This window comes from Elgaria multicarinata, chromosome 8 (genome assembly GCF_023053635.1).
Source record: "Elgaria multicarinata webbii isolate HBS135686 ecotype San Diego chromosome 8, rElgMul1.1.pri, whole genome shotgun sequence".
Classification (NCBI taxonomy): Eukaryota; Metazoa; Chordata; class Lepidosauria; order Squamata; family Anguidae; genus Elgaria; species Elgaria multicarinata.
Genome location: NC_086178.1, coordinates 53,155,948 through 53,182,552, shown reverse-complemented (window position 1 = coordinate 53,182,552; position 26,605 = coordinate 53,155,948). Strand labels below are relative to the sequence as shown.

The following is a 26,605-nucleotide window of genomic DNA, read 5'->3' as shown; positions in this document are numbered from 1 at the left end:
TCAGAAACAGATTGTCTTTATATACAAGAACAATATATTTACAACAATCAGCTGCAAAATATGTACATACAAGAGGTGTTTCCATGGTAATCACAGTATAAATTAAAATAATAAATAGCATGTTCTATTCTTAAGGCACAAAACCTTCTTCCCAAGACTGTACAGAATGGAAATGCTTCCGTATGCTTTGACAGATCATCAGAATGGTTACAACACCCCTGAAGAACAGTCATCAGTGGACAACAATACAGACATCAAATGACTTATAAAAACAAATTTCTTTCGTTTCTTTACATCACAAATATCTCTAAGATACAAGGAGTTTTGTGTAAACAGTCTTTAATTTACCACTCATACTATATTCACCTTTAAATAATACTCAAAAATAATTTTAAAATGATAGGTGGTCAGAGCATTTCAAGAGATGCTGCCACCAAGCGCCTCTTCATTGTTCCTATTGGAGATGCAAAATCTAGTGGAGTTTGTACTTCTTGAGTGTCCATAGACTAAAAATATGACTATATCCACTAGAATTAAACATAATAAATAACTTTGGCTGCTATCCTATGCATACTTACTTTGGAGTGGACCATCTAATTGAGTGGGAATTATTTCTGTAGTAAACATGCATAGGATTGTTGTGCACTTTCATATATGTGTCTAATAGCTGCAATGAATTGAAGGTGGATATTTTGGGCACGAAAATGCAACCTTGGATGAAAGATGTACTAAGCCATGGGTTGTATACCGTTAGCCCTTCCTGCTGGTAGGCCCTCAATCAATGGAACAGGAATGGAGGCAATTCCCCCACAACATTCTTAAAATGGACCCTCTGGAGCCGATTTCAGGAGGGGGGGGCGACACACAGGGCACTGCAGGGTAGGGGAGAAGAAAGTCCATTGTGTAAGTAGAAATCCACTCACACAACATTCGATTTCATCCAAGGTTATTAAGTTATTAATCCTTTCTTCCAAACGAGTTCAGGATTGGCACTTTCTTGGGTAAATTCCTTTACAGGAAACATCAACACACCTCCACTGAAATGTAATGGACCCAATACAAAACACAAGCAGGTAATATTCCAGTGGTGCCAATAAAAATGGGCACAAAACATCCAAAATTACTTGTTTTCCCTTAAAACAGGACAGTGTCTTGTTTCTAACTCTAAACGTTTGAGATATCAAATACGTCTAATGACTATGCAGTAGGGTCACCTCATACCTTGCGTATCATATTTTATTAAATCATAAACATAGTTGAAGCTCTAAAGTCTCCAAGGTAAAATGTCTAGCTCACCATGGCACTCTTAACAAAGACTTTTTGTTATCTTTCCTTAGCTGACAAAAAGAACAATACAGCAGAAGACACCACACCAGGGGGTACAACTCATGGTAGCTTGGTATTCATTTTGCCAGCCTGACACACTTTTTTTAAAAAATATCACGTCTGGGATTCAGAAGTCTTGCTCTGCATGAGGAGACTGCCTTGTTTCCAATGGCAGTGAATGTATTAAGGATGTACCATGGGCCTAAATCTGCTTCGTTTCTCTTTAAACATGAGTGCAAATCCAAAGGCACTTGACTTAAACACAAATCTCATTTTCTAGGCCAACAGAAAAGATGGAACGCTTCCTGACCCTCTGACCCAAAGTGTCAAGTGATCCTTACAAAGACATACACTGGGATGTGTTGAAGGAGCAATACAAATGCAGGAAGACAATTCCTTGAGATAACTGCGACTGCGCAATCAAGAATTCCCTGCAAATGTAGATCTTCTCAGTGGGTGATGCCACCTGACTGCAGTACAGAAAAAGTGTCCTATCAGGCTAAGTCAAGGGAATATAACAAAGCTCCTCCTCTTTGTGGAAGACCAATCCACTCAGAAGCTAATAATGAAAGCATCTTTGATTCCACATGAGATTTCTAAGAGAAGCATAAAAGCAAGCACTGCAGTATTTCCATGGTTAAAGGAATAGAAAATGTCCACATTTTTTTTTTGCTGCATTTTTCTCCCGAGTTATCATAGGATGTTTCTGCTCCCTGAGGTGTTCACCAGGAAATGGAAGAGGCTGTCATATGCTTCTCACCAATAATAAAGTGCAGGAATAATCTCCTATTTGATGGTGACCTACTGCTAAGATTTGCACAGACCATCATAGCACGTGAAAGCACCTGGAGTGTGAGCTTTGTGGTGAATACCTGTGTGCTTTGCAATTCACAGTCCTCCAGTATGCACAGGGAATTCAATACAGTGAAAGTAATCTATACTAATAAGGCAAAACATCTATGCAAACAGTGATAATGGAGCAGAGCCAGCTCAGGTTTAATATTTCCTTTGTAAATTATTAGACTGGAGTTTTCCATAATAAAACTAACTCATCCTCAATTGTAAAAGTGGTGTCAGGAAGAAACAAGACTAGATGGAATGCTAAAGTAATCACTGAGAGGAAATTCTGAAGAATTCAGTGAAAGTTACACTAATAAAGATTTGGCAGAGGTTCTCCTAAAACAGAGAAATACTGTGTATATTTTAAGCAACAATGCTCTGGCTTTGTAAAGTTCAGGAAACAGTCATGAAAAGAAAAGAAATATTACACCCTGTCTAATCCTATGCAGAGATGGTTCCTTTTTGTCTTCAGAAATGCCAGTCCTATTTCATTCATTAAAAAATTAGTAGAGCCAGAGGCTTATGCACTGAGCAGCAATGGCAAAAGGAATCAGCAGTGTGCTGCTTTGGATGTACTTCTGGGATCTCCCAATATTTCTAGGCACTTGATGTTTTAAGCCAGAACAACATGCAACTGCATCCCTTCGGCATCTACAAGCATTATAGAGCAGGAATACAGGGGAATGAGACAGTGTTAATTAATAAGGACAAGTTATATACTTAAAGAAGAAAAACAGACTCTGCACTTATATATCCATGGTCAATTCATTTCTCTGGCATCACAGAAAGGGCACCAATTGAGAAACAATCTTTTCCTAACTTGACTCCACTGTATTTATTATAAAGACTATGAAGTAGTGGTATGATATTATATTAGTGAATTTGGTTGCCCCACGTAGTTGGCTAATAATTCAATTTCCCTTTCTCAATAGCTAATATTTATCATTGTGTATTCATGAGTAACAGGTGCTTTCATAGCTCTTAATATCTGTTATAATCCTCAGATCATAAGGTATGTTAGAATATTGGCATTCCATATTGGCTTTTGTCCACAAAAAGTTACTGGTCCACATGCTAGTTTACTGGGACTGGCTGAGGGTGCAGCATGCAAGTGTGCCCAGGCCTGAGTAAAGGTGGAGAAGTGGTCATTGATGAGGGCAGAGTAACACTGGCTTTGAACACAAGGTGCCACTGGACTGGATAGGGCTGTGCCCTACATCAGAAGGTAGCACCACGAAAAGTTGGATAGGAGCTTTGAACACTGATAGTGTTTGGCTGATCCACAGAGACAATTCTGAGCAAGTCTGCTCTGTGAGGTGTCAGTTGCACAGACATCAGGGGGAATGGTAGATACATGCTCTGAAAACAGAAGTTAAGCCTCGCTGACAGGAATATTCCTGCTCAGTTCCTTGATCCCATGTAATATCCTCTTCATGTGGCCCACTTTGGTCACGCCTAGGTCCTGAAAAAGAACAGGAAAAATGATCTTAGGGGACATGGACACATGTCAACTGCAGAATACGAATCAGCTATTCATATTCTGACAAAGTGCATTGACAAAGAAGCAAACTGTTATGGAATAGGCTTAAAGCAGCAATAATGCAAACTACACAGAAATGCAGAGACAGTAACTTAGTTTAGCAGACAGGCAGACTTGCACAGTTTTTAGGAACAAAGTCAGTGCTGCAAAAAACCTACTTCAGAAAGTAATAGATCAGCTCTCACAAAAAAATATAGTTCCTTCTGTACCAGGTAGAAGTGATCTAAGGGAACATGCAACTTGGGAGCTTGTACAATCAGTCTTTGAACCTGCAGTTTGTTAGTACACATATCCTTCACCAAACAGTTCTACTTTCATATCAGAAGGGAATCACATTAAACGTCTGCAACAGAGACAGCATCTCACCAACACTAGAAAAAGGTTAGCGCAGTATGTTTAGTTGGACCCAGTTTGGCGTTCCCTAAAGTTGTGCTTGCAGCTTTTGCTGTCACTGCTTGATCGCAACAAGAAGTAGAAGCAAAGTGTGGAAGGGTGAATTTTGTATTACAGGATGGACCACATCCTGTTATATGAGGCATCCAGAACCTGAAACAATAACCAGATTAACTATTGTGCTGAGCAGTTATCTGGATCCTGTTGCTCATGTGGGTTGGGTAAGCTCTCCATGCAGCCAGTAAATATTAAACTGCCCTGCAATTTGCACTAGTGCAGTCACAGCCTAAAGCTGTCTGCTGGCTGTGCGGTCATATATTTCCTATATTTAGTTAATCTGCATTAACTAAAATACAGCTACTCACTCAATTACATTTAACAAGAACATATACTTTATTAACAGGAATCAGAAAACACCAGATTATTAACATCTTTCAAGAAACAGCATTCAGATGCTAAATTCTAGGAGATGAATTGTAAGCATGATCTACAGCTTTAGAAGACTTGGTTTGTGGATTTTACAAGGTTTGGGTTCTGGATCAGGAGTCTTTTCTCAAATCTGACTCTGCTAACCCACAGCTGTAAGATACTCTATTACTCTGTCTAAAGCCACCTAGAACGGAGAGTACGCAGACCAGCTCCAAGCATAGTCAGCACAGATGGCCATGCAAATGCAGATGGCTATTCTTGATGAGTTGTTCATGAAAGTACCTTGAGGTCTCTCCGTTCGAGATGCAGGAGCTCAGAGCCCCGGACGTCATGCCGGATGAAGATATCCTTATACTCACAAAGACTGAGATGTTCAAGCCAGGCTGCAACCTCCTCCGTTCCCCAGAGGTGAACTGTCAGAGATGGAAAAGTAGGAGTGTGTTGAGTACCCAAAAGCCCAGAGGAAAGGCAGGGAGGAAAAGGTAATCACCAGCAAACACCAAAGTAGCACAAAGGGAAAAGGGAACACAGTACTATAATCTTAAAGAAGAAAGAACGACAAATGGTTCAACAATTCCAAAACAAGAGAGGGGAAGCAAGGTTACAAGCAAAGACAAGGTCTTAAATGGAGGCTAAATTTAGTGAAAGCTGTTTTTACCTGATCAATTATTATGCTGCTGATAACTTAGATTGCTACACAATCTAAGAAGCAGCTGCTTAATATGACAAAATGTATGCAAACACAAAATAGATGAACACAAAATGACTAGGGAATCCTGCAGCCAAGGTGAATTTCTATTTGTCACAAGACAAATTCTGGGCGTTCTCTGACAAAGGGCAAAATCTCACCTTTAAAAATGTGTGCTCTGCACCTTTGGACCTATTCAAATGATACAAATGTTTCTACCGACACTTCTATGCATGATGAAATCAGGAGCTTAGAGACTCCACCTCTGCTCTTCCCTTTTAACATGTCTCAATACCCACAATACCCAGAAACTACAGAATCATGGGGTAAGGTGTTAGGGGCAGGGGGAATCAGGGTTTCCAGCAGCGAGGATCCAGCACCTTATCTCCTGCACCACAAAGGTTGTGTTTCTGCCAGAAACCTTGCACAATGAGCTGTGTTCCCCAAGGACACCACCTAGGCTGCAATACAACTTCACCACCTGATTGAGCACTCAGTCAGCTGACTCCAAGGACCAATCCTGCTCCAACAGCCCCTATAAATGAAAGCCCTGAGATTACAGTCTTCAGTCTGAACTGTCTTGGTATGTGAGAATTCTGAAACTCATGATCTCTTCTCCTACACTGATGCCTTTTGAACTTGACATTTTCTATAGGATTTTGTGAACATCAGTTCCTCGTTAGGGAATTGAATCCTTGCCTGCTGTGCTACTCATCACTGGCCCTCTCAGACTGATAGCTGGCTTCTGTGCCCCGCCACCCAAACAAAGAAGCTTGACTGAGGTCTAACCCTGGTCAGACCTTGACAGTCAGGGAGTGCTCATGTTCAAATAAATGTGTTACCGTCTACACACAGCACAGGGAGGATGTCCGCAAGTCCTAAACTTACTCTCAATCTCACTCAATCTCACTGTAAAAAGGCTCCAGGAAGAGGAGATGATGATGATGACGACTACTACTACTACATTTTCCATTGCCTCAGTCATCATGGGACACAGTGGCTGCATTAGGATTATCATATCTTGGCTTAACAGGCCTTTTGGCTGCCCACACAGTCCCTTCTTTTCTCTTTTTGTATTATGTCTGAATGAAATGCAGAAGTCTCCAATTAACCAGAGTTTCATACTACATTTGAACCAGGAAACTATGGTTATCACCTTTGGAACAAGTCAGGATTTTAAACCAACTTCAAACCATGGTTTAAGATCCTGACTTGTTCTAAAACTAGTAACCACAGTTTTCTAATTCAGATGAAATAGGAAGCTATGGTCAACTGAAGATTTCCACATCTCATTCAGGTAGGCCAGAAAGGAAGAAGAGGTTGTATGTCTTGGGGGAAAGGCTCGTTAATATCTCAGTTTATTAAGTTGAGTTATGATAATCTGAATCCAGTCTGTGTGTTCCCTGCTGCCATGCCCAGGAAACAGAGAAGACCTGACACCCTCTTCACTTCTTTGTATCAAGGCAAGAGGTGTTGTGAACGAAGACAATACTGCACATGCTCTGGACTATGAGTATATTACAGGCATACTGGCAATGTCTTCATGTTCCTCTTGGAGGACAGAAGATTGAACATGAACACACATACAGAGCCATCCAGTTTCTCCATTAGCCTCTAAATAAGAGAAGGAATAACAGAACCTTATAGTCCAGAAGAAGAGAAAACACTCATTTGCCACAAAATCAGTGGAAGAGAGAATGATACCATTAGCCCCATAGAATAAGGACAGATTGTCTTCATTTGAAAGAATAGAAGCCAACAAATCAACTAACCCAATTAGAAAGAAAGTGCCCTGATGCCACTTGAATTGCTAACTTCAAGGAGCCACTTTTTAATATCAGAATAACCAATTAAGTTTAAAGTTCAGGATGCACCAGTGATGATGCAGAATCCCCAGACAATTAGACATGAGACTTGATTAAAGCCTAGGAGCAAATCAATGAGAGAAAATCATTAACCAAATCAGGGAATATTAACATGGGAGATCTGCAGTTATGCTCGACTTGGGCCCGACAGTCCTTTTGGTTTCTAAAACTTTATAAATCCTTGAATGAACATCTCTGGCCCACCCTAAAATGCCTTTAATTTCTGTCTTTCAGAATAGCTAATTAGTACAGTGGTATTTATATGACTCCAAGAGAATGCTCAGAATATATGTTATTGTGCTATGGGGAAAATATTGGTATGAGCATATAAGAGACCTGTTAACATAAGGGGAAGACATAGAAATGAGTGAGAGAGGAAGTAGAAAATACTGTGAGAGGCAGAAGAGGAGAAGTGCTTTTGCATGTAGAGATGGCACACATGTGCATGTGCACATATGAGTATGTGTGCGAAGAAGGGCAAAGAGGAAATAGACAGGTGGTACCCGGCAATCCCAAGCTGCTACGAGTTTCCTTATTCTTGTTGTTTTTCTCCTTTTTAAATTTTGTCACCAGACGAAATTTGCCACTCCGGCTGCGTTTAGAATAATCCAGCATTTGGTTCTGCAGTAAAAAAAAATGGAAATGACTCAGATAAGACTTTTTTTCACAAGGACTGCTAGTGAATAAGGACTCTGTAAGAAAAATGTAGAGTTCCTATCTCATTAATTAATGCATGTTAATTAAATTTAGTTACATGGATGTCATTCAGGTAAGCTCAGAGACCTTTGACAAAGAAAGTTATCAAGCCCATCTCTTCCACATCCCTGAGGTACTCCAGGGATGCATGGCTCCCAGTGGCTCTGCTCTCTTCATCTGACAACTTACCTCTTCATCACTGGGTTCCATGAGTTGCCACAGCCAAGGAATATCTGCTAGCTTCCTCATATGAAAGTCCATTTCTGTCAGGGCTGTTAGGAGCTGCTCCTTCTGTGGAGGATCCAACTGCTGCATCAAAAATGGAAACACCGAGGCACATTTAAGAGCTGAATAGCTGAATGAAATGTTTAACTTCTATCAGAATCACCTATGGATAAATAACTAAGCACAATGGCCCAGTTCAGACAATAATATTTTAGCTTAATAAACTGAGATATTAATGAGCCTTTTGCCTGTGCACATAGTCCCTCCACTCTTCTTGTCATGTAAGCTGCAATTAAATCAGGAAGTCTCTAATGGTTTCCCCTTGAATCTAAACAGGGAAAGTATAAATACAAACTTTGGAACAAGCCAAGACCTTATACCATATTTAAAATCCTGGTTTGTCCTGAAACTAATAATCACGAATATCCTAGTTTGGCTAAAAAGGAAACTATGGTTAATTAGAGACTTCCTGATTTAACTGTGGCTCATATGCACAATTAAAAGGGGCTGTGGGCAAAATGAAGTAAAAGGCCTTTTCATATATCAGTTCATTAAGCCAAATTAATGCAGCCAAATGTAGCCATTGTTTCTAATTTTAAAATGATGATATACTTGAAGATGAATATTAAAAGTTCACTTGCTAAATAGCCACAGCTCTAAGCTTCCTTTCCTGATTTCTTTTAATAAAAATGGTTATCACATGCAGAAATTATCTGAGTGCACAAGTTGTTTGCAAGTTAAAACATTTAAAGGCCAGGGCAACAATAAAGACTAGCAGGAAGAAAAGAGAGCTCTCAGAAAAGAATTATGCCCTCTTCACAATGCAAACTACCACACCACAAAGCTATATTGCATTGGTACCCTTATCCAACCATCTAGTTTTAAAGCAGCTGTCAGATTTTAAACATATCTGATGTTTACAAAGCAGTGGGCTACCCCATGCCAGAAACACTGTCGCAGGCGCTGACAGTTGTTTCCTTCCTGGACCCAGACAGTTGGCACGGTTTTTGCTCTTTCAGTCGTGCAGAATTCTGGGAAATATGTCACAAGACCAAAGTGCAACACTTTAAGACAAACAACAAACACTCTCACTGAATAAGTAAAAAATGAACTTGCCTACTACCCAATAATCTTTTGTGTCAGGCAGTATGGAGGCAGAAGGGCATGGGAGAGGGCTCAGGGAAGTATTCGCTTTGAGAAACACACAACATGTATGATGACTAAGCAGGCATTCAATGAGATGCTTTTACTTAATAACCACTGCAATTTAGAGAGAATTTTGGTTCTTAAACCAAGGGTGGGACACCTCTTTCAGTCCGAAGGAAAAAATCAACCTCAGGAAAGCTCTTGGGACCGCACATTCCAGTGGTGGACGGGGTCAAAGGTAAAGGCCAGAAATGTGTCTTAGAGCTCTTACTGCCAGTCATTTTAACCTTTTAGAATAAAAAAATGTACAAAAGCTAGGAAAACTGCCAAATGACTAGTGGTTGGTGGAAAGGGGGTGGGATGGTCACAGAATGTATACTGTTGGTAAGAATTCACTGTATTTCATAAGAGTGCTATTTCTAACTATCTGTGTATACTGACTTAAGTCAGTATACTTAACTTATACAGATGTGATTAGTTGTGAAATAACTGTGAGTAATAGAATGTATTCTTGGAATTGGAGGAAGGTTGCCACTAGTGGGTTGGTTAGGTACTGGAAGCAGAAAGCTGCTTAGCAGAGATATCTTCACCTAGGTATTACAGGTGTCAATGCCAAACTTGGCTACATTGAGAAAAATGGGAATAGTGGTCTGACCAGGACTGAAACTAAGGATGAAGTTATTATTATCGTAAAGGGCCAGAGTTTGATTAGTTTAGGAGAGAGATCCTGGGAGAATGAGAAGCCTACCAAACATCTAAGCTCTGCAGACTATGCTTGTGTGATAGGTAACTATAATAACTTAGTGAAGAACCATTACCCATACATTAATCCTTGAAGCCCAAAACACTTGGTAAAGATTTGTAAGTCTATCACTAAGTAGGGTATATCCTTTTGAACCATTGTATTCTCTCTTGATCTAGTGAATCTCAGACACACTCATTCAAGTTTAAGAAACAAGCTAGTCCGATGGAGCAAAGACGTAGTTTCTTGTCTCAGGGCCAGGGGAAAGTAGTGTGGCCATTTGGGGAACACTGGAAGGCCAGATTTGGCCCCTAGGAGGGTAAGATTTGAGCCCTGGGGTCTGCAGTTCCCTACTCCTGCATTAAATCATACAAATGTGCCATTTCATGGCACCTCTCCACAGTGCTTTTCAGATACTGTCCAGTGTAGACATGACCAGCTGAATCAACCTCAGTTCATTACTGACTCAAAGACAAGTTATTAGTCTTATCCAAAATTGAACAATTATACGTTCTAAGCTATGAAAGATATTCTTGTCTATCGAATACCAAGGCAAACTACTATTCTAAATCACTGCTGCTATTTTACAGAGGAATAGCTTTTGCTAGATCCATCATGGAGGATAACATCATGGATACTATAGCATCAAGTTTATCAAAGTTGGTGAATTGCAGAAATAAGAAACCACAAAATTTAGCCAGAATGAAGAGATAAAACACTGTCAAATCGGGAGTGTCCAGTTGTGTACTTGAACAAACACGAGATTATTATCCTAGAAGTAATCGAAATAACAAAAGAAGTAGTAGAAATAACAAAAGAGACACATTTCCTACTATTTATCTCTTACCAGGGCCATTTTCCCAGCCAGGAGAAGTTCTGTCTCATTATGCAGGGCTTTAACATTATTCACCATTTCTACCACAAGGGTGCAGTTCAGGCCCTGTAGAAAGACCATAAGCTTAAGAACTGGAAGTTGCAAACCAGTCTGTCACAACATCTGACAGTCAGAGAGCCCAAACAGTAAGAACACACTCGTAGCAAACAAAGAGTGACCAGCATGTACCTCCGTAGATTTGGATTTAGCATATACTTTGTCCATAGACTTGGAACTAGCATTGACTGCATGAGCAAGTTCTTGTTCCATGTCCTGGTAAGACTGGGCTATTTCACGAATGCTGCAGAGAGGGGAAAAAACACAATAGGATAAACTTTCTGGGTTGTTGTCCCATTCTGGTACCACCTTCTCCACCTTCCATTCTCCCGGTAATGGAAGAAGGTAACCTCACCTGTGAATCAGAGCTCCTGCTGCTCGGCAAAACTGATTGATATGACTGGACTCTTCTTCAGATATAATCTCTGGGTGCAGTGAGAAAGAGGGAGGTCGGGGCAGCTCACACTTTTGTTTGTCCTCCCAAGATTTTAGTGTGTTCTCAAATGCCTGAAAAAAACAAAACACACTTCCATTGCCCCATGCCATAAGTGACCATGTGTATCTTTAAAGCAGGTGTGAGCAACTTATGGCCTCCAGATGTTGTTGGACTACAACTCCCATCAGCCCTAGCAAACACAGCTAATGGAGAGGGATGATGGGAGCTGCAGTTCGACAACAACTAGAAGGCCACAGGTTGCCCATCCCTGCTCTATAGTCATGTACAATACATCCTGGATATGTGTGCTTATACATGCCTTTTTTCTGCTTCTGCAAAGACTATAGCATGATATTGCACCCCATGTTGCGAGGGGGGGGGGGGAGAAGTCTATCTCAAGAATTCTCTTTTGCTGGAAAAACAACAAAGAGTCTTGTGGCATCTGAAAGATACATTTATCCTGGCATAAGCTTTTATGGGCTAAAGCCTACTTTATCAGATGGATGAAGTGTAATCCTTAGTTTATAGGTATATATACACATGTTGCCGGGGGGGGGGGGGGGGATTGTAAGCAGTGAGGTCAGAGGTAAATGAAATGCAGAAAGTACAGACAGCAACAATGACATCATTAATAGTGATACAACAGTGGCCATACACAAAATAGTCGTTGCTGATAACACAAACATCTTGGCATTGGGTATACACACATACACAGTGTGATAAAAAGAACCTTCATCCCCTCTGTGTGTGTGTGCGTGTGTTCATAGTGTATAAGAGGATTTCTCTTACCCTGTCTCTTGTTAGAGTCTGTGCCCTGTTTTTATGAACGATCCAAATATATCCTGGGGGTTGGATCCAGGCCTCTCCATCAACTTGCACAGGAACTCCCTCATCTCCCAGGATTGCGATCTTCACTGTCCGGCACTATGAGAAATTAATGTGTTAAATGTACCCTAAAGCATAAAACAATATATACTTTGTACATGCCACCCCAAACATTTCCCTATGATCCACAGCAAGTAATAACTTTCACAGCATGTTTTTTCCTGGGCAAAGCAGAAATGGGATTGTGGGTCCTACTCACAGCATGAATTCTCATGTCCTATCCAGCTTGGAACAATATTCAGAAACCAGCTCATGCTCATCACTGCTCTTATTTAACTTAAACCTTCTATCAATTACTGCACACAGATTTACAAGCTATAAGCTTTATGGAGCAATCAATATCTCGCTGGTCTTTTCAAAGAACACCACACTATGTTTGAAATGTCCTGTGCACAGCAAGCAACCCGGGAAGCATACAAAAGAGTGAAGTACCTGGGCAATCCGGTGATGCTGTAGGTTAATCACACGTGAGACAGCCATTTGCATACTACCAAAAACTGCTACAACTTCCAGGATCTTGTCATCAAAAGAAGGAGCTGTAAATGTCTAGAGAAACAAAGAGGAAGAAACTAATTCATAATCTATTTCAGTTATAATGAATTTCCTTGCTAGCTAACATGATGCAGGTTTTGTTTGTTTGTTTTAAAAAGTGGGAGGTGAGAATTTTGAGTGGAGAAATTGATGCATTTGCTTTTCTTAAACATTTCCCTCCTTACAGATACCCCACTCCAAATCACATTCCCCCTCAAGCTGAGTTTCTGCTCAAAACACACATTTTGGAGAACATTCACTCATTCTAAACCCCACAGAAGAAAAAGCAGTGAGAGGGGGCATAATTTGAAATGGAGAAGCTGAGGGCAGTGAAAGTGTAATGCATCCTCCTGCTTCTCCGTTTCTAAGCTTCACTTTCCAAAGTTGTTTTCTCAAATAACAACAGCACCAGCAGCAAAAACTAAACACAGTGTCAGAGCTATTTTATGTCAGTCATTACCTGCATGGATAATCTAGAGACAGTGGGTTGGATCTAGACTGCGTCATACTTAATCCCATTGAAATCAGTGGGGCTTAAGTAATTCATATCAAACGAAAATCCCATTGATTTCAATGGCTCTATTGTAAGTATGACTAAATGTTGCTCCAACCCAGAGAGCCCGACTTACACCTTTCCTTCTATTCCTCCCGCCCAATCACTTTGGAGGATAGGATTCCAACCAATTCAAGAGCCAATCACAGCACAACACTAGGAATATCTAAGCCGCAGCAGGGGAACACAGAGTTTCATGGAGTGGCACGAAGCTAGAGAACTGTGGGGACACAAGTGGAAGGGAGCACTTTATACAAACAACCAACAGCCAAGGCTAACAGTGAAATAGGAAGGGGCAGATGAACAGCACTTGTCTTCTCCTAGAACCCTTACAGGAAGTCTGTTGCAGGGCTCCAACCAGGAACCTCAACTCTATGGATGCAAATGGAGCCTAAGAACTTAAGAAGATACATGGTGGATCAGACCAAAAGGCAATCCAGTCCAGCCTTCTGTTCCCACAACTGACAACGAATGCCTATGGCAGGCCTACAAGCAGGACTTGAGTTCAATAGCACTCTCCAGCTCTTTGTTTACCAGCAACTGATATTCAGTGCATACTGCTTAAAGAACAAGGCATATCACACAGGTATGCAAAGGGAGGCCTCACCAGGAAGACGGAGCACATGCATCAAAATATGACATGCATCTGTCTTTCCCAAAGTGCACTCAAAGTCAAAGAATGATTCCCTACTCCAATACAGGAGAGGTGTGTACTAGCTTAACAATCCTCTCTCAACAGGTTGCAATAGTTTCTTCCAACCATAGGGGTTATAGGGTAGGTGAGTACTCTGTAGATGGCAGGGGCTTGTGGTCACAACCCCCAACTAACCATGCAGAGGGGAGGCCTGAGAAACACAGCCACCATCATTGGTGTACACTGAACACTCCACTCATAGTAACTGCTGATAAAACACTCATAGGTAATTGTTCCTTGGAGGACACTCAAAGCAGAAACAGCCAGTAACCAGAGGAAGAGTTCCAGTGCAACTCTGTATAATGGATGGTTCAGGGAGTATATTAACTCTTCCAACAACTGAAACTCCAAACGATGACATCAAGGGAAACTACCAATAGAGAGTGAGGTTAGGGAATATGGAAGAGCAACTAGGTGACAGCATTATCTCTAAAATGCACACCTCCAAAACCAAATGAGCATCCAGTTGCAAGGGTTTCAGGACTATCATGCCCATTTGAGCATGAGATAGTCCTGAAACTCTTCAGCTTTCACTTATCACCTGCATGGATAATCTAGAGATAATCTAGAGCCCAATCCTCACTTCTCCTTTCATCCACCACAATCACATGGGAGGATAGGATTCCAAGTAACTAAATTCTGGTGGATGGGGAGGGCAGGCGCTCTCTGATTTGCCTCTACCTGATGGATAGGATCTAGAGAGAAATATAGCCTCAGCCAGCCCAAAGTGAGTTGCAATGTCTACTCATTTTCAATACATTTATACTGGCAATTTAATCCTTAATTCCCATCATAGTAATTATAAATGTGGACACAAAATGAACTACATTTTTCATGTTGCTAATGGTGGTTGTTCACTGCATTTCGTTTGAACTTAAGGTAGTTCACTGTTCAAAAACATTCTTAGTATTAGCAAAACAGAACTGTGATCAGATCCACCATAGTATGTGCTCCTAAAATTATGGGCAGATAGAGATTTGAGTTGAATGGCAACTTTGCATTTAGGACTAGCTGTGAGGACTATGCTACAAACTTTTTGATAAAAAGTAAGAGAAATGAAACAAGATTGCCATCTTCATTTGCAAAATACTTACATCATCTTCCTTAGTGCCCCCCCAGAAGTTGGTGCCTCCTGCATAGCTGGGGATGTTGAGAACAGCAATTCCCTGAAGACTGGGCAAAGGGATTGGGCGCCCATCACACTGCATCATATAAAGAAATTTTACATAGTTTAAGCAATCCATAGATTTGGAGTGCAATCCTATGCATGCTTAGACAGAAAAAAAATCCTACAATGCCTAGCATTACTGGAAGTCATAGGACTTTTTCCCTGTCTAAACATGTGTAAGATTGCACCCTTAAAGACTTAGTAGGCTAACTGCCTTTTAAAATGTTAAAGAGACCAGGCAGCTGACCAGAGTTTACTCAGTGCATTGATTTTGTGAATTGTATGGAAACTATTCATTTCCAAACATGGTACATACTAGATGGGAGGACAGCTATATAATGAGAAAGCAAAGGGACAAATCATGTGGAAAGAAGGAAGGGGAAAAGGTCTCATCTGTAATACCTCTACACTTTTCCACATTTGAGACTGTGCCAACTGCAATCAGACATCAGCACTTGCTTAAAAAAAGGTCCCTAAATGCCCCAGTATTTCCCCATCTTCCTATCAATCTGTGCAATAATAAAGGGGATTTGTTGCATCTCCTCCTGAGTCCAATATGCTTCTAACTAACAAATAAAAAATCAATTATAAAAGGATAATCAAACTGACAGGGTATTACTATGTGAGAGAAGATAGATTCGTGGGCACTTGCTATCATGCAATCAAATTTAGCAGATGTTTTAAGGAACCAGACATAGAACCACTTAGTTGGATGATACATAATTGGTAATCCATTTTTTGTAACAGCACATGTAACTCAAATAGCAGAAAGTTATTTACTTATATAAAGTTATTTATATACTGGCTTTTGGCCTGCAAAAGGGCCCCTGAGGTATCTTATAACATTAGAATCGTAGATTAGATTAATATTAGATTATTGGTGTATAATAGCAAGCAAGTAGGTTCAGCTTTGTACTTGAAAGAATTGATCAAACAGGCTGGGGGGTTATATTACCTCTAATAACACTTTCTGTTCTAAGTTTTTATAAGTTCTGTGAAGCAACTCCTTTGTCCCAAGAACTCCGTACCACATCATGTTCTTTGTACGACTTCTAAGAAGTGAAAGCAAAGAACCAAGTCATAAAATGGACCATGATACACCCTGCAATTTATACTATGGCACTCAGAAAAACCCCTCAGGCTTAATCCAACCACTGAAATATTTCTTCCAAATTCCTAGAACAAGGAATACTAAAGGAACAAAAAAAGCTTGGCAAAATTTCAAATTTGTTTCTCTGGAAAGAAATATCACCGGAAAACAAAACTGTTGGACAATCTAGCATCGCAAACTAACTCTATAATAAGCACATTTACCAGAGCAGCTGTAAAACAAAACGAAATGCAGCATCTAGTTCTTGCTTATTATTAACAAGCTGAAGAAACATATCACTCAATATGCTGAGATTCCTTCTTGGTTATAACACTACCATTGATCAAGGTGATGATACAGTCCTAAGAGTTCTATAGAAGTGGCTTTAGGAGGCACTAAGTAGATTTATGACTGCAGTTGATACAATAGGCTACAGGTTTTTAAAAGATCTAAAATAGTTTCTAAGACGATTACCTGCACTTTTCTGGGTGCTCATCACGCTTGTTGTTGAAATCCAAAGAGATCTTTGCATCAAGTCCAATTCCAAAATAGTTATTCATCACACATTTCTCTATGTAACAATCACTAAAAAGAGAAAAACGTGGGGAGGGAATGGGGAAGGAACAGGAAGGGCTATAGAATAAGTATGGATGTGGTTTGTGTATTATAAAATAAAAAAAATAAAAAAATAAAAATAAAAAGAACAAAATAAATGCTTCAATTTAATATAGTGGAGTATTTCAGCATCCGCACACACACCCATCAGTAAACACATTTGCAGCACTTTCTCAACATATCCACTATATACTCAGGAGCTGTTCTCCATGTACTATGAACAAAGTCTGTTAAGAAATGAACAAGGAGCGCCAGAATTATGCCTCCAATTCAAGTAAAAGAAGAAACTTTTTTTAAAAAAAGATTTTTTAAAAAAGGAACAACTGAACAGATGTATGATGAACTGAAATCAAAGAAAGCTGGAAGGGGTACAGACCTGGCTGCTAGAAGGACCCTCAATAGTGTATTTGGAGCCAATCTGGTTACCCTAGCTCTATAAGAATATCAACAGAATACCCAAAATAGCCAGCCATAGACCCATACCCAGGGTTTTATCGATGTTGCAATACTGTAGTCACTGAATATTATGACATCTGTTTGTGAAGGAAAACTACGCTCAAGAATTAAAGCATTAACTATTAAAAATTACAGCTGACACGGTTAAAAATCTAAAGAGAACTAATAAGTTAGAATTTCCAAAGAGGGGGGTGGATGATGGCAGCACGATTGAGATCACAAGGAGTGGCTGGCAGAGTATTTTGCCACTCTTTCCAGGTGGCTTTCTTGCCATTTTAAATAAACCCATGCTGAAGCATCCCTGCTGGGTTTGGATGTCACGACAAACTAACCTGAGAACAAGCCACCCTAAACAACCCTACTAAAGGGTGGCCTGTTTGCGAAAAACAACCCATGATGGAAAAGCTGCACTGGGTTCAGAGGCCACACTAAGCCACCCTGCAAGAACCCATGTTGACAACCCACTCCGGCTTAGCTTGACATGTGAACCAGGTCAATGTCTCTGACTTTGCCTAAAGTGTAAGAGAAACATCCCCCCTCCTTTTTAAATGATTTCCCCCTCAATCATACAGTGACTAATGAGGGAGATCCACTCCCTTCATTCTTATTTGAATACTCACAGATTTTCTGGCTCAGAGTTGAATGGGTCTGCATTGATCAACAGCCGGCTGATGACAGAACCTCCAGGTAAAGAACCAGACGCTCCAGCACGGATATCTGTCGACAGAATACAAACATTACGGGAAATAGTATGGAGTTTATGAAGTATGGTCACAGTCTATTTCCAATTGGCAAAACAGGATCTATTTTACCTGCAAAATCAAGAGCATGCCACTTCTGGAACATTAAACATTATCTCACATTTTCACTGTTCTTGAACAATGAGGGAAAACCAGGACTTCAGTTCTATGAAAAATTCTAGCTTTATACAGACGTAGATTCATGCATGTTTTTCCAATCCCTTCTGTTTATGAACCTATGAAACACTATGGACAATTTCTGTGTATTTGGGAAAACGGGACTCTTCTACAAACTGTTTGGTTTGTCAAATGTGTCTTTGCATTTAATATGCATGTTTTTTTTAAAAAAAAATGTGGTAGAGAAGGGAGGTAATTTTCAAAATCACAGCAGGCAGAGAAGGGGAGCTTAACCCATCCCTCCCTGCTGTGGTGCTGATGAAAACTGTTCCTTTGAAGCTGCAATTTGCACTGGGAGGAAATCCCTCATTGGTGCCAAAGCAAATAGCAGCTTCATAGGAATTCCTCCTTTGCTGCAATCCTAACAATTATCACCTCCACTCCTCCAAGGATGATATCTGCATTAAAAAAAACCCAGCAATATTAAATGCGAACACATGTTTAACTTCACACCTAGTTTGGTTAGAAACATGGGGAAAGAGGTGGCATCCTCTCTACCTCCCTACTCTTGTAAAGGTCAATAACCTCTGGGTGGAAGCAACATGCACTATTACTATTGATAAACTGAAGCAGAATCTAAAATGTCGGAGAAACCAACAGGCCAATGACCGACATGGCTTCAGTCTCGACTGCAAGTACCATTCTTAGCCCCTGGGACTTCCCTATGATTTTTTTCATGGCAATAGATTTTTTAATTCCCAAATATATTTTTGTACTAAATGGGTGTGAGCAATATTTAAAGTATACCTGTCTGCTACACTCATAAAAAGAAAAAAAACTCATTCCTAGAGAGCATCTGTGGATGGTCATAATTTTCTTTCAGAGACTCGGCATCTATGGTCTTTCTTATTCAAGTCCAATCAAGAGTTGACTATGAAGGGATACATTTTCTACTTGGAAGGGCATTCATTTATATTCAGTTAGTGAAACCATATTATGCCCTCACCACAGGAGAATAGAATTCCTAGTTCAGCCAGATAGGAAGCATGGAATTGCATTGCACTCACTGGGGTAGATGATCTTTGCATTCAGCATTGGTAGATTGTCCCTGTTTCCTGTTTGGGGAGGAAGAGAGGCAGAGCTTCCCACCGATAAATTTCCTTTACTTATTAATCTTTCACAGGGAGACTTGATCACTATAAAATACAAAACAAACCACAGATACCATAGTTTGTTATTAAAATTATAATCTAAAACCAAGGTGTGAGGAATATTGTCTGCTGGTTAAAATTCAAGCTGTGTCAACATTTTCAGTTGGGTGCTCTTTATCAGGGCAGAAACTTTATGTGTTTCTGCACTGAAATCAAAGCAGTACCTCCTTTGGCTGGAATACAAAAGTCCATATTGAAGCATTTCTACCTTAAAATCTATGGGGCACTTCCTAACAAATATTTGACAGCATCTGCAGCTCCCCATGTATCATGATTCCTTGGTGCTTCAGGAACAGACTTTGGGGGATTTTTCCTAACATTTTCCAACCAAAACTGAAAATGTTCCCCCAAACGAACTCCCACTCATGATGGAGCTGAAGTTAATATCAAAATGTATTCTAGTTTACAGTCAGCATAATTAAGATATATTTTGTCATCTCTTGTTCAAGCTGACTATTCAAATGATAAGGGATGGTGCAGTCCTTGGGAGAGAATTCTCTGACCTAAGGCTGAGGAAATATAAAAAATGCCAAGTAGGCTCTAGAGAGACATATACAAGGACAGTCTACAAATTGCCTGGGCTACATAAGGATTTTACCTTTCCGATGGCTCCTCCCTTTTGGAAATCCATAGCTGCCAGTGTGTGAAGACTGCAAGGAAACTTTATTCTCATTCCTTTCCTTTCCCTCTTCAGGGGTGGAGAAACTGAGGAGAAAGCTCTCCTGTTCTTGTGTTTGAGCATTCTGTTCATCTACGGCTAAATAGTAAAACAGCAACAACGTCAGATATACTTACTTGCTATTTATATTACACTACACCGAGAGAATTGAGCAACTGAAATTCAGCAACCCAATTTACATTTTCTTCATGGAAGTAAATCAAATGGCTTTCTGAATTCTGTAGCTGGAAGAATGCACAGGCTCACTTCACTTTTTGCAATACTTGATTAAAAAACAGCAACACACCAAAAGAATGAGGAAAAATACAAACCCCATTGCTATGCTTCCCACAGATATATTTCTCGTAAGAGCTAAGCCATTTACAAAAGACTTGCCTTTATTTACAAGGAGCGTTACCTGTAATTCGTAACCAAACAAAGGAAGCTAAGGATTGGAAACCAAATAGAGGATAATAAACAAAAGGATTTATTTTGTTAAACAACCTTCCCTGTGATAACAGAGAAAACTCATTTGAACCTGGCCCAAGATAATTAATCTAAGAAATAGTTATGATTAGTTATATCTAAAGGAGGAAGGAATTATGTTTATTTGGAAATTAACCATTAAAATTAGTAAATCACCCAGAAATTCTTAAACAGCTCAAAAGCAGTAGCCCCACATTTGTTGGAGAGGCACGACATTCCCCATCATTACAGGTGTTTAAATAGGCCCTAATAGGCCCTAAAGACATTTTTGAAATGAGCAAAAATCCAATGTAGTCTAGTGGTTAGAGCAGAATTCCCAATGTGATACCTGCAAACATGTGCAAAGCTTTTAAAAATGTTTTTTTTTTTAGTTTTTAATATACATACATGGATTTGTATATAGCCATTGCAATAGACACATATGAAATTCATACAACTTTCTAGCAATTACACACAGGCTGACAATTTTTTCAGCAATAACAGACCAAGTATCCAAATAAGTATCCATTTGAAGGTGGCATCTATATTTTGTGATCCGCCCAGACAGCTTCGGCTATTGGCCGGTATAAAAATGTAATAAATGAATAAATAAAAATGCCACCTGTTCAAATATTTGAAGTGCTGTAAGGTCCTTAATCCATTGCATTATAGACGGGGAGTGTTTATCCTTTAAATGTTATAATAAAAGTCTTTTAGCTGTCAAAAGGAGGCAGAGAATCCATTTATGCTGGCCATTTGTTAATTTTGATGAAGCTGATAAATAATTTAAAAGAGCATGTACATCGGTGAATGCTAAAGACTGTTCCAGTACAAAATTTATCCACAGATGTGAGAGGTAGATGCCAAAGGAGCAATTCATTGATTAGTCATTTTCTGGTGGTGCCTGTAGCAGTTTCTCAAATTCCCAAATGTGTGCAAAAAGAATGGGGACCCCTGGGTTAGATTGTTGGACTTGCACTGGGTAGATCCAGGTCTTAGTTCCAACTCAGCCATGAAGTTCGCTGTGTGACTTTAGGCCAGTCACTGACTCTCAGCCTAACCTGTCCCACAGGGTTGTTTTCAAGATAAAATGGAGAGGAGGAGGAGGACTATGTAAGCCACTTTTGGGTTCCTTGTAATAATAAATAAATTTCTTTACTACTGACTCCTCTTAAATAAAGATCTTATCATTCTGATACATATATCACACACACACACATACACACGCACACACATGCTGTGGTTTTAGCTATAATTATTATTTGGCCATACTGTTTTTACTGAGCTATACAGAGTTCTTATTAATTAATCTTATTACTATGGGGCAGTAGCCAATGCTGCTGCGCTACTTACACCATTGACATAGTACAAGCATCAGTGATCTTTAGCACAATGCCAATAGCGTTTGCTGGAGCAACAGGCTGTCCAGGAAAAGCTGTAGCACAAGCTAATGCTACTGGTATTAAGGTAGAGGCTGCTTATGCTAGCACTACAGCAATGGTGTAAGTGGAACAGCAGCATTGGATACAGCCAAAAGGTATTTTATGGTTTTACAATTTATTGTTTATATATCAAAAAATGTATGTTGGAAGATGCCTTGAGAGGGTTTTGCCCTAAAAGGTAGCCTGCTAATATTCAAAATGCAATTAAAGAAGCAAAATGCTTAATCTGCTAACAAAATATGCAGTAAAAACATATTACTAAAATCAGCCTCTTTACGAGAGGACTGGAATGTAGCCATTGTAATAATATTATACAAGTATCCAGGTGGGATCCTGGAAATTACAGACCAGTTAGCCTAACTTCTGTCCTTGAGTGGAAAGCATAATTAAAGATAAATTTATTAAGCATCGCTGAGGACAAATCAGCATGTAAAGACAATTCTTGCCTCACCAAACTTCTGGAAGACCCTAAGAGTGTCAACAAACATGAAGATAGGGGTGATCTGATAGACCTTATACTTGGACTTTCAAAAAAACTTTTGATACCAGAACAGTGGCAGCTTCATGGTGAAAAACCTACATATTGTAAAGAATTAATTCCTTACTTTGGAATATATTCCAAATCGATCAAGAATGCAGCAGTTAAACCCAATTCTCTTATGACCTGACAAATGAAATGCATTTTCTTTCATGTAGTGCTTGATGTGTTCTCAAGATTTCCCAGTGTTTACCTTTTTCTGCGTGTTCTATAATCTGACGGATGGCTTTTTTCAGACTATTGGCTCTCAACATTAACTGTTCACGTGGTCGAAATATCTGAGGACGGGCAGTGCATGATGACCCTACTGAACGCTCACTAGAAGAATCACATACACTGCCAGAACCATCACCATCTTCTGTTTCCTCTGCAATGGTAGGAGGTGGGTTTGACAAAGAAGACGAAGCTTGAGATTCTTCATTCAACGCCTTCAAAAGAGAGTCCAGCTTCTCTTTCAAAACAGAGCACTACAAATACAAAGCACAAAGTATGATTGTGTGTGTGTGTGTGTGTGTGTGTGTGTGTGTGTGTGTGTGTGTGAGAGAGAGAGAGAGAGAGAGAGAGAGAGAGAGAGAGAGAGAGAGAGAGAGAGAGAGAGAGAAAGAAAGGAAAAAAAGAAAGAAAGGAAAAAAAGAGGCTGCAGGGTTGGGAAAGAATATTCTCCCAATTACCTTTCTGGCCATGACTTCCGACTCTTCAGAACTTTCTGGTGCCCTCTCGTAGGCTTTCCCTACTCGAGCCACAAAATCCTTCACAGTCTCACAGAGCACCCTAACAAAGCAGAAGAGATAAGCAAGAATTATTTGCCTACCACTCACAATGTAACTAGCTTCTGCATGTGATCTCCCTTCTTGTGTACTTACTTAGCTGATGAGATGACCACTGAGTGTTGGTCAGATGTCAAGATTTTGGATAAATGAGCAGCTACAGAATCTTCATAGAAGAGAATCTGCTGCACCTTGTGATATTCAGAAACAGAGAATTGTATCACTACTTCCAGGTTTGCAAAGCACAAAGTCAACATTGACTAACAACTGCTGCTTTTTTTTTGCTCTCCGTAAAATTGCAGTCATGATTTCAATTGGTTCTACAGTGAGAACTCAAAGCACACGGTAAAGTGACTCGGTATTCACGTCACAGTGGCATCTGACAAAGGAAGTGAATGCTATAAAACAGTAGTGAGGAATATGTGGCCTTCCTGATGCTGTTGGACTACAATTTCCATCATTCCTGACTATTTATTTATTTATTTATTACATTTTTATATCGCCCAATAGCCAAAGCTCTCTGGGCGGTTCACTATTGGCCATGTTGGCTTGGTCTGATGGGAATTGGATTCCACAATCAGTTGGAAGGCTGCAGATTCTCATCTCCTGCAGTAAAACTTAAAATTCATTTGTGCTATGAAACTTTTTGAAAAAATAGAGGACTCTGGAGAACACTTTAGTTTTTAGCATCTCTTGAGTTCTTTCTACATACTGAGTATGGCAGCCGTACCTCCCCTTTGAGGTCTCACCCTTACATAATCGAGAGCTCTTTCCCCACATATCTTAATTCATATCTTAATTCTATTTTCGTTTGCTATCATCTAATTTTTCTAGCTCCGAGTACTTCTTGTCCACTGTTCCATGCTTTATTGTTTACCTCAGAATCTTCATTGAAATCTTCAGTGACCCCAGAAGCAGATGCTTGACGAGGGAGCTTTGTTTCGTACACCATAATGCTCCACCTATTGAAAAAGAGGCACCGTAGCATTTAAAACAAATTGGGTATCTTTATGAGGGCTCTATATACAGGTCTTATGAGGAAGTGACATGAAGTCGTTGCAGCAGATTCCAGAGGACTGCAGCATTTTCCTATCTCCATCTCTGTGTATCATTAAAAATAAGTATGGGATGTGGTTCATTTTGGCCGTTTCTACAAAAGCCCGAAAATCTGGGCTGGTCACAGCTGAATCCAAATAATGCACAGGGACTCCCGGGGGCAGGGAGGGATGTGCACGCGTTTTCCCAGGGATAAATAATTCCTGGGAAAACCCGATTCCTCCCAGGGTCTCGGGATCATCCTGATACCGTGGGAGGTGTGTGGCCCCCTCTACAGCCAAGCTTTGCTAATTGATCTGTAGATTTGGGACCATCTCTACATACTGCATGTATACTAGCAAGGATGGACTTCACCATTATAGCTTAGGAACTTTCAGATGGGACTAGAACCATAAAATGCCACTTACCTGTCAAGCATTTTGGTACTGGCCCTTTCCAGCTTTTCCAGTATCTGTGGGAGTTGGGTGTCATCATCACAAGCAGATCCCCAGCCTAGCACACGGGCAAGGTCATTGCCGGTGCCCAGGGGCAACACTCCCAACTGGCACTACAAATAGGAAGGGGAGAATAATAATCAAAATACAAAGATAGTAAAAAGGGATTCACTGCTCATATTGCAATGAGAATTACAGGAAAGGCTATGAGAAAATTACATGACAGACTAGTTGAAAGAAAGCGATGCCATTCAAGTTTCACTCATATTTTTTCAGCTTTTCAAATTAACTTTTTCTCTTTTTGCCAACTGTAACTTCCTCAGAGAATACCTATTCTGTACCTGCCCTCTCTCACTAAACCTTATTTAAGAACTTGTTCCTATTTATTAAAAGTATTTTCCCCATTAACAGAAATGTTCAAGGCAGATTATTCAAAGTTCTTCCAATCCTCCTTGTAATCAAGCATAATAAACACACACACACATGCTGACCTGGTTTACACGATCTCTGCAGCTGTGGTGCCCGTGGGTACCAGGTTGCTAATCCAAGCCTCCGCCACTGCAGCTTTTTGTCTCATCCAGCAAGGATAGTTTGTTGAGATGGTTTATAAACCACTCCACAACCCTATAACAGGCCATGGGTTTGGGGTGGGTTGTTAAGCACCCCAATTAGCCACCTTTACCGTGTTCGCACGATAGAAGCTGTGCCCAATGAGGGTAATTATGCAATCAGCCAGCATGTGACCAGTACGCGCAAGATGATTAACAAGCCACTGTGGCTTGTTAACCACCCTGTGTTCAAGGGAACCATGCCACAGTTTCATATAATCCCAATTTGACTTCTTGCCCCTGCTTTTGCTTTTTTCTCTTCTTGGATAACTTCAGAATGGAAAGGTCCTCACAGAATCTTGGCCTCTTGTTTTAATTACAGAGCGCCATTATTTATGTTGTTATGGTAGTAGTCAAAGCATAGCTTCTCAAAGCATAGAAGTCAAAGCATAAGGAAACTGTTTCTAAAAGCTACGGGGAAGAACAAGAGAAACTGATTCCAATCATGTCTGACATTAACAACGCCTTCAATCATCGGCCAAAGTTCAGTATTTCAGCTTCACCACCAAGTGGTGCTATTGCCACTTTGAAGCAAGAGTTATTTATACTCAATAAAAACAATGTTTTCATTTGAAGAAAATAGCTATTTCAAGACTTTGGCATGATTTATATCATCCAGGAGCCCAGGGCTCACTTCAAATCTGTCTGCATGGAAGCCATTCCACATGGAGAACCTTCACAATGTAAAGCCTCCAATTTTTACAATCGGCAGCAAATTACAATAAAGGGGTTGAAAACTGCAGTGACATGGAGAAAGCTGGAGGTTCTGCACAGCGAACATCTATACATGAATGGAAAGATAGGCAGAAAAGTGCTAATGCTCTTCAAGTGGGCATGCTCTAATGAACCAGCCCTAGGCAAATTAACACAAAAAAAGCCTATACACTTTACTCTTCGAAAGACTAAAATGAAGTTTGGCTTGGGGGAAGTGTTGTGGTAAAGATTGTGCAAGTGTACAGGATACCCCAATATCTACTGCTCCTCCCTTAAAAGTTCACCATTCCCCTCCATGCACATAGACATGATAGGTGGTGAATACTGAGTTGAGAAATCCAAGTAACCTTTCAGCCTTAGGTATTTATTATTCTAGGCAAAATTGCTGGTCATATGTCCTGACTCCTATTTGCCCTTTATCCATTCCATATGCAGAAAAAACACTATGGAAAGATACCTGTTTATGGAGACTGAGGCTGTCAATTTCAGAGAGAACCCATCCAACACTTCCATCCCCACCACACACCAGAATTCGGAAGGTGTCGAATTTCTGGAATAAACGTAAACTACACAGGAAAAAAGGCATATTTATCATTAAACATGTAT

The 26,605-nt window shown here is 40.1% G+C and overlaps 1 protein-coding gene across 4 annotated transcripts in view; it reads right to left on the bottom strand.

Annotated features, from left to right (window-relative positions):
- DGKD (diacylglycerol kinase delta) overlaps positions 1 to 26,605 on the bottom strand; it is an 81,966-nt gene continuing 55,361 nt past the window's right edge. For 2 of the 4 annotated variants that reach the window (XM_063132408.1, XM_063132409.1), the window contains 21 exons: positions 26,457 to 26,565; positions 24,651 to 24,790; positions 24,065 to 24,149; positions 23,284 to 23,378; positions 23,092 to 23,191; positions 22,614 to 22,887; positions 19,916 to 20,074; positions 19,174 to 19,302; positions 17,870 to 17,966; positions 16,653 to 16,763; positions 16,044 to 16,140; positions 15,015 to 15,122; positions 12,575 to 12,688; positions 12,047 to 12,181; positions 11,177 to 11,328; positions 10,954 to 11,065; positions 10,738 to 10,830; positions 7,967 to 8,086; positions 7,585 to 7,702; positions 4,811 to 4,941; positions 1 to 3,628 (listed from right to left, as the gene is read on the bottom strand). In XM_063132408.1, coding sequence (XP_062988478.1) covers positions 3,539 to 3,628; positions 4,811 to 4,941; positions 7,585 to 7,702; positions 7,967 to 8,086; positions 10,738 to 10,830; positions 10,954 to 11,065; positions 11,177 to 11,328; positions 12,047 to 12,181; positions 12,575 to 12,688; positions 15,015 to 15,122; positions 16,044 to 16,140; positions 16,653 to 16,763; positions 17,870 to 17,966; positions 19,174 to 19,302; positions 19,916 to 20,074; positions 22,614 to 22,887; positions 23,092 to 23,191; positions 23,284 to 23,378; positions 24,065 to 24,149; positions 24,651 to 24,790; positions 26,457 to 26,565 — 2,569 coding nt within the window. In that variant the 3' untranslated portion in view covers positions 1 to 3,538. Of the gene's footprint in view, positions 4,942 to 7,584; positions 7,703 to 7,966; positions 8,087 to 10,737; positions 10,831 to 10,953; positions 11,066 to 11,176; positions 11,329 to 12,046; positions 12,182 to 12,574; positions 12,689 to 15,014; positions 15,123 to 16,043; positions 16,141 to 16,652; positions 16,764 to 17,869; positions 17,967 to 19,173; positions 19,303 to 19,915; positions 20,075 to 22,613; positions 22,888 to 23,091; positions 23,192 to 23,283; positions 23,379 to 24,064; positions 24,150 to 24,650; positions 24,791 to 26,456; positions 26,566 to 26,605 lie in introns of all 4 variants that reach the window. The other 2 variants (XM_063132406.1, XM_063132405.1) reach the window with 2 other exon arrangements.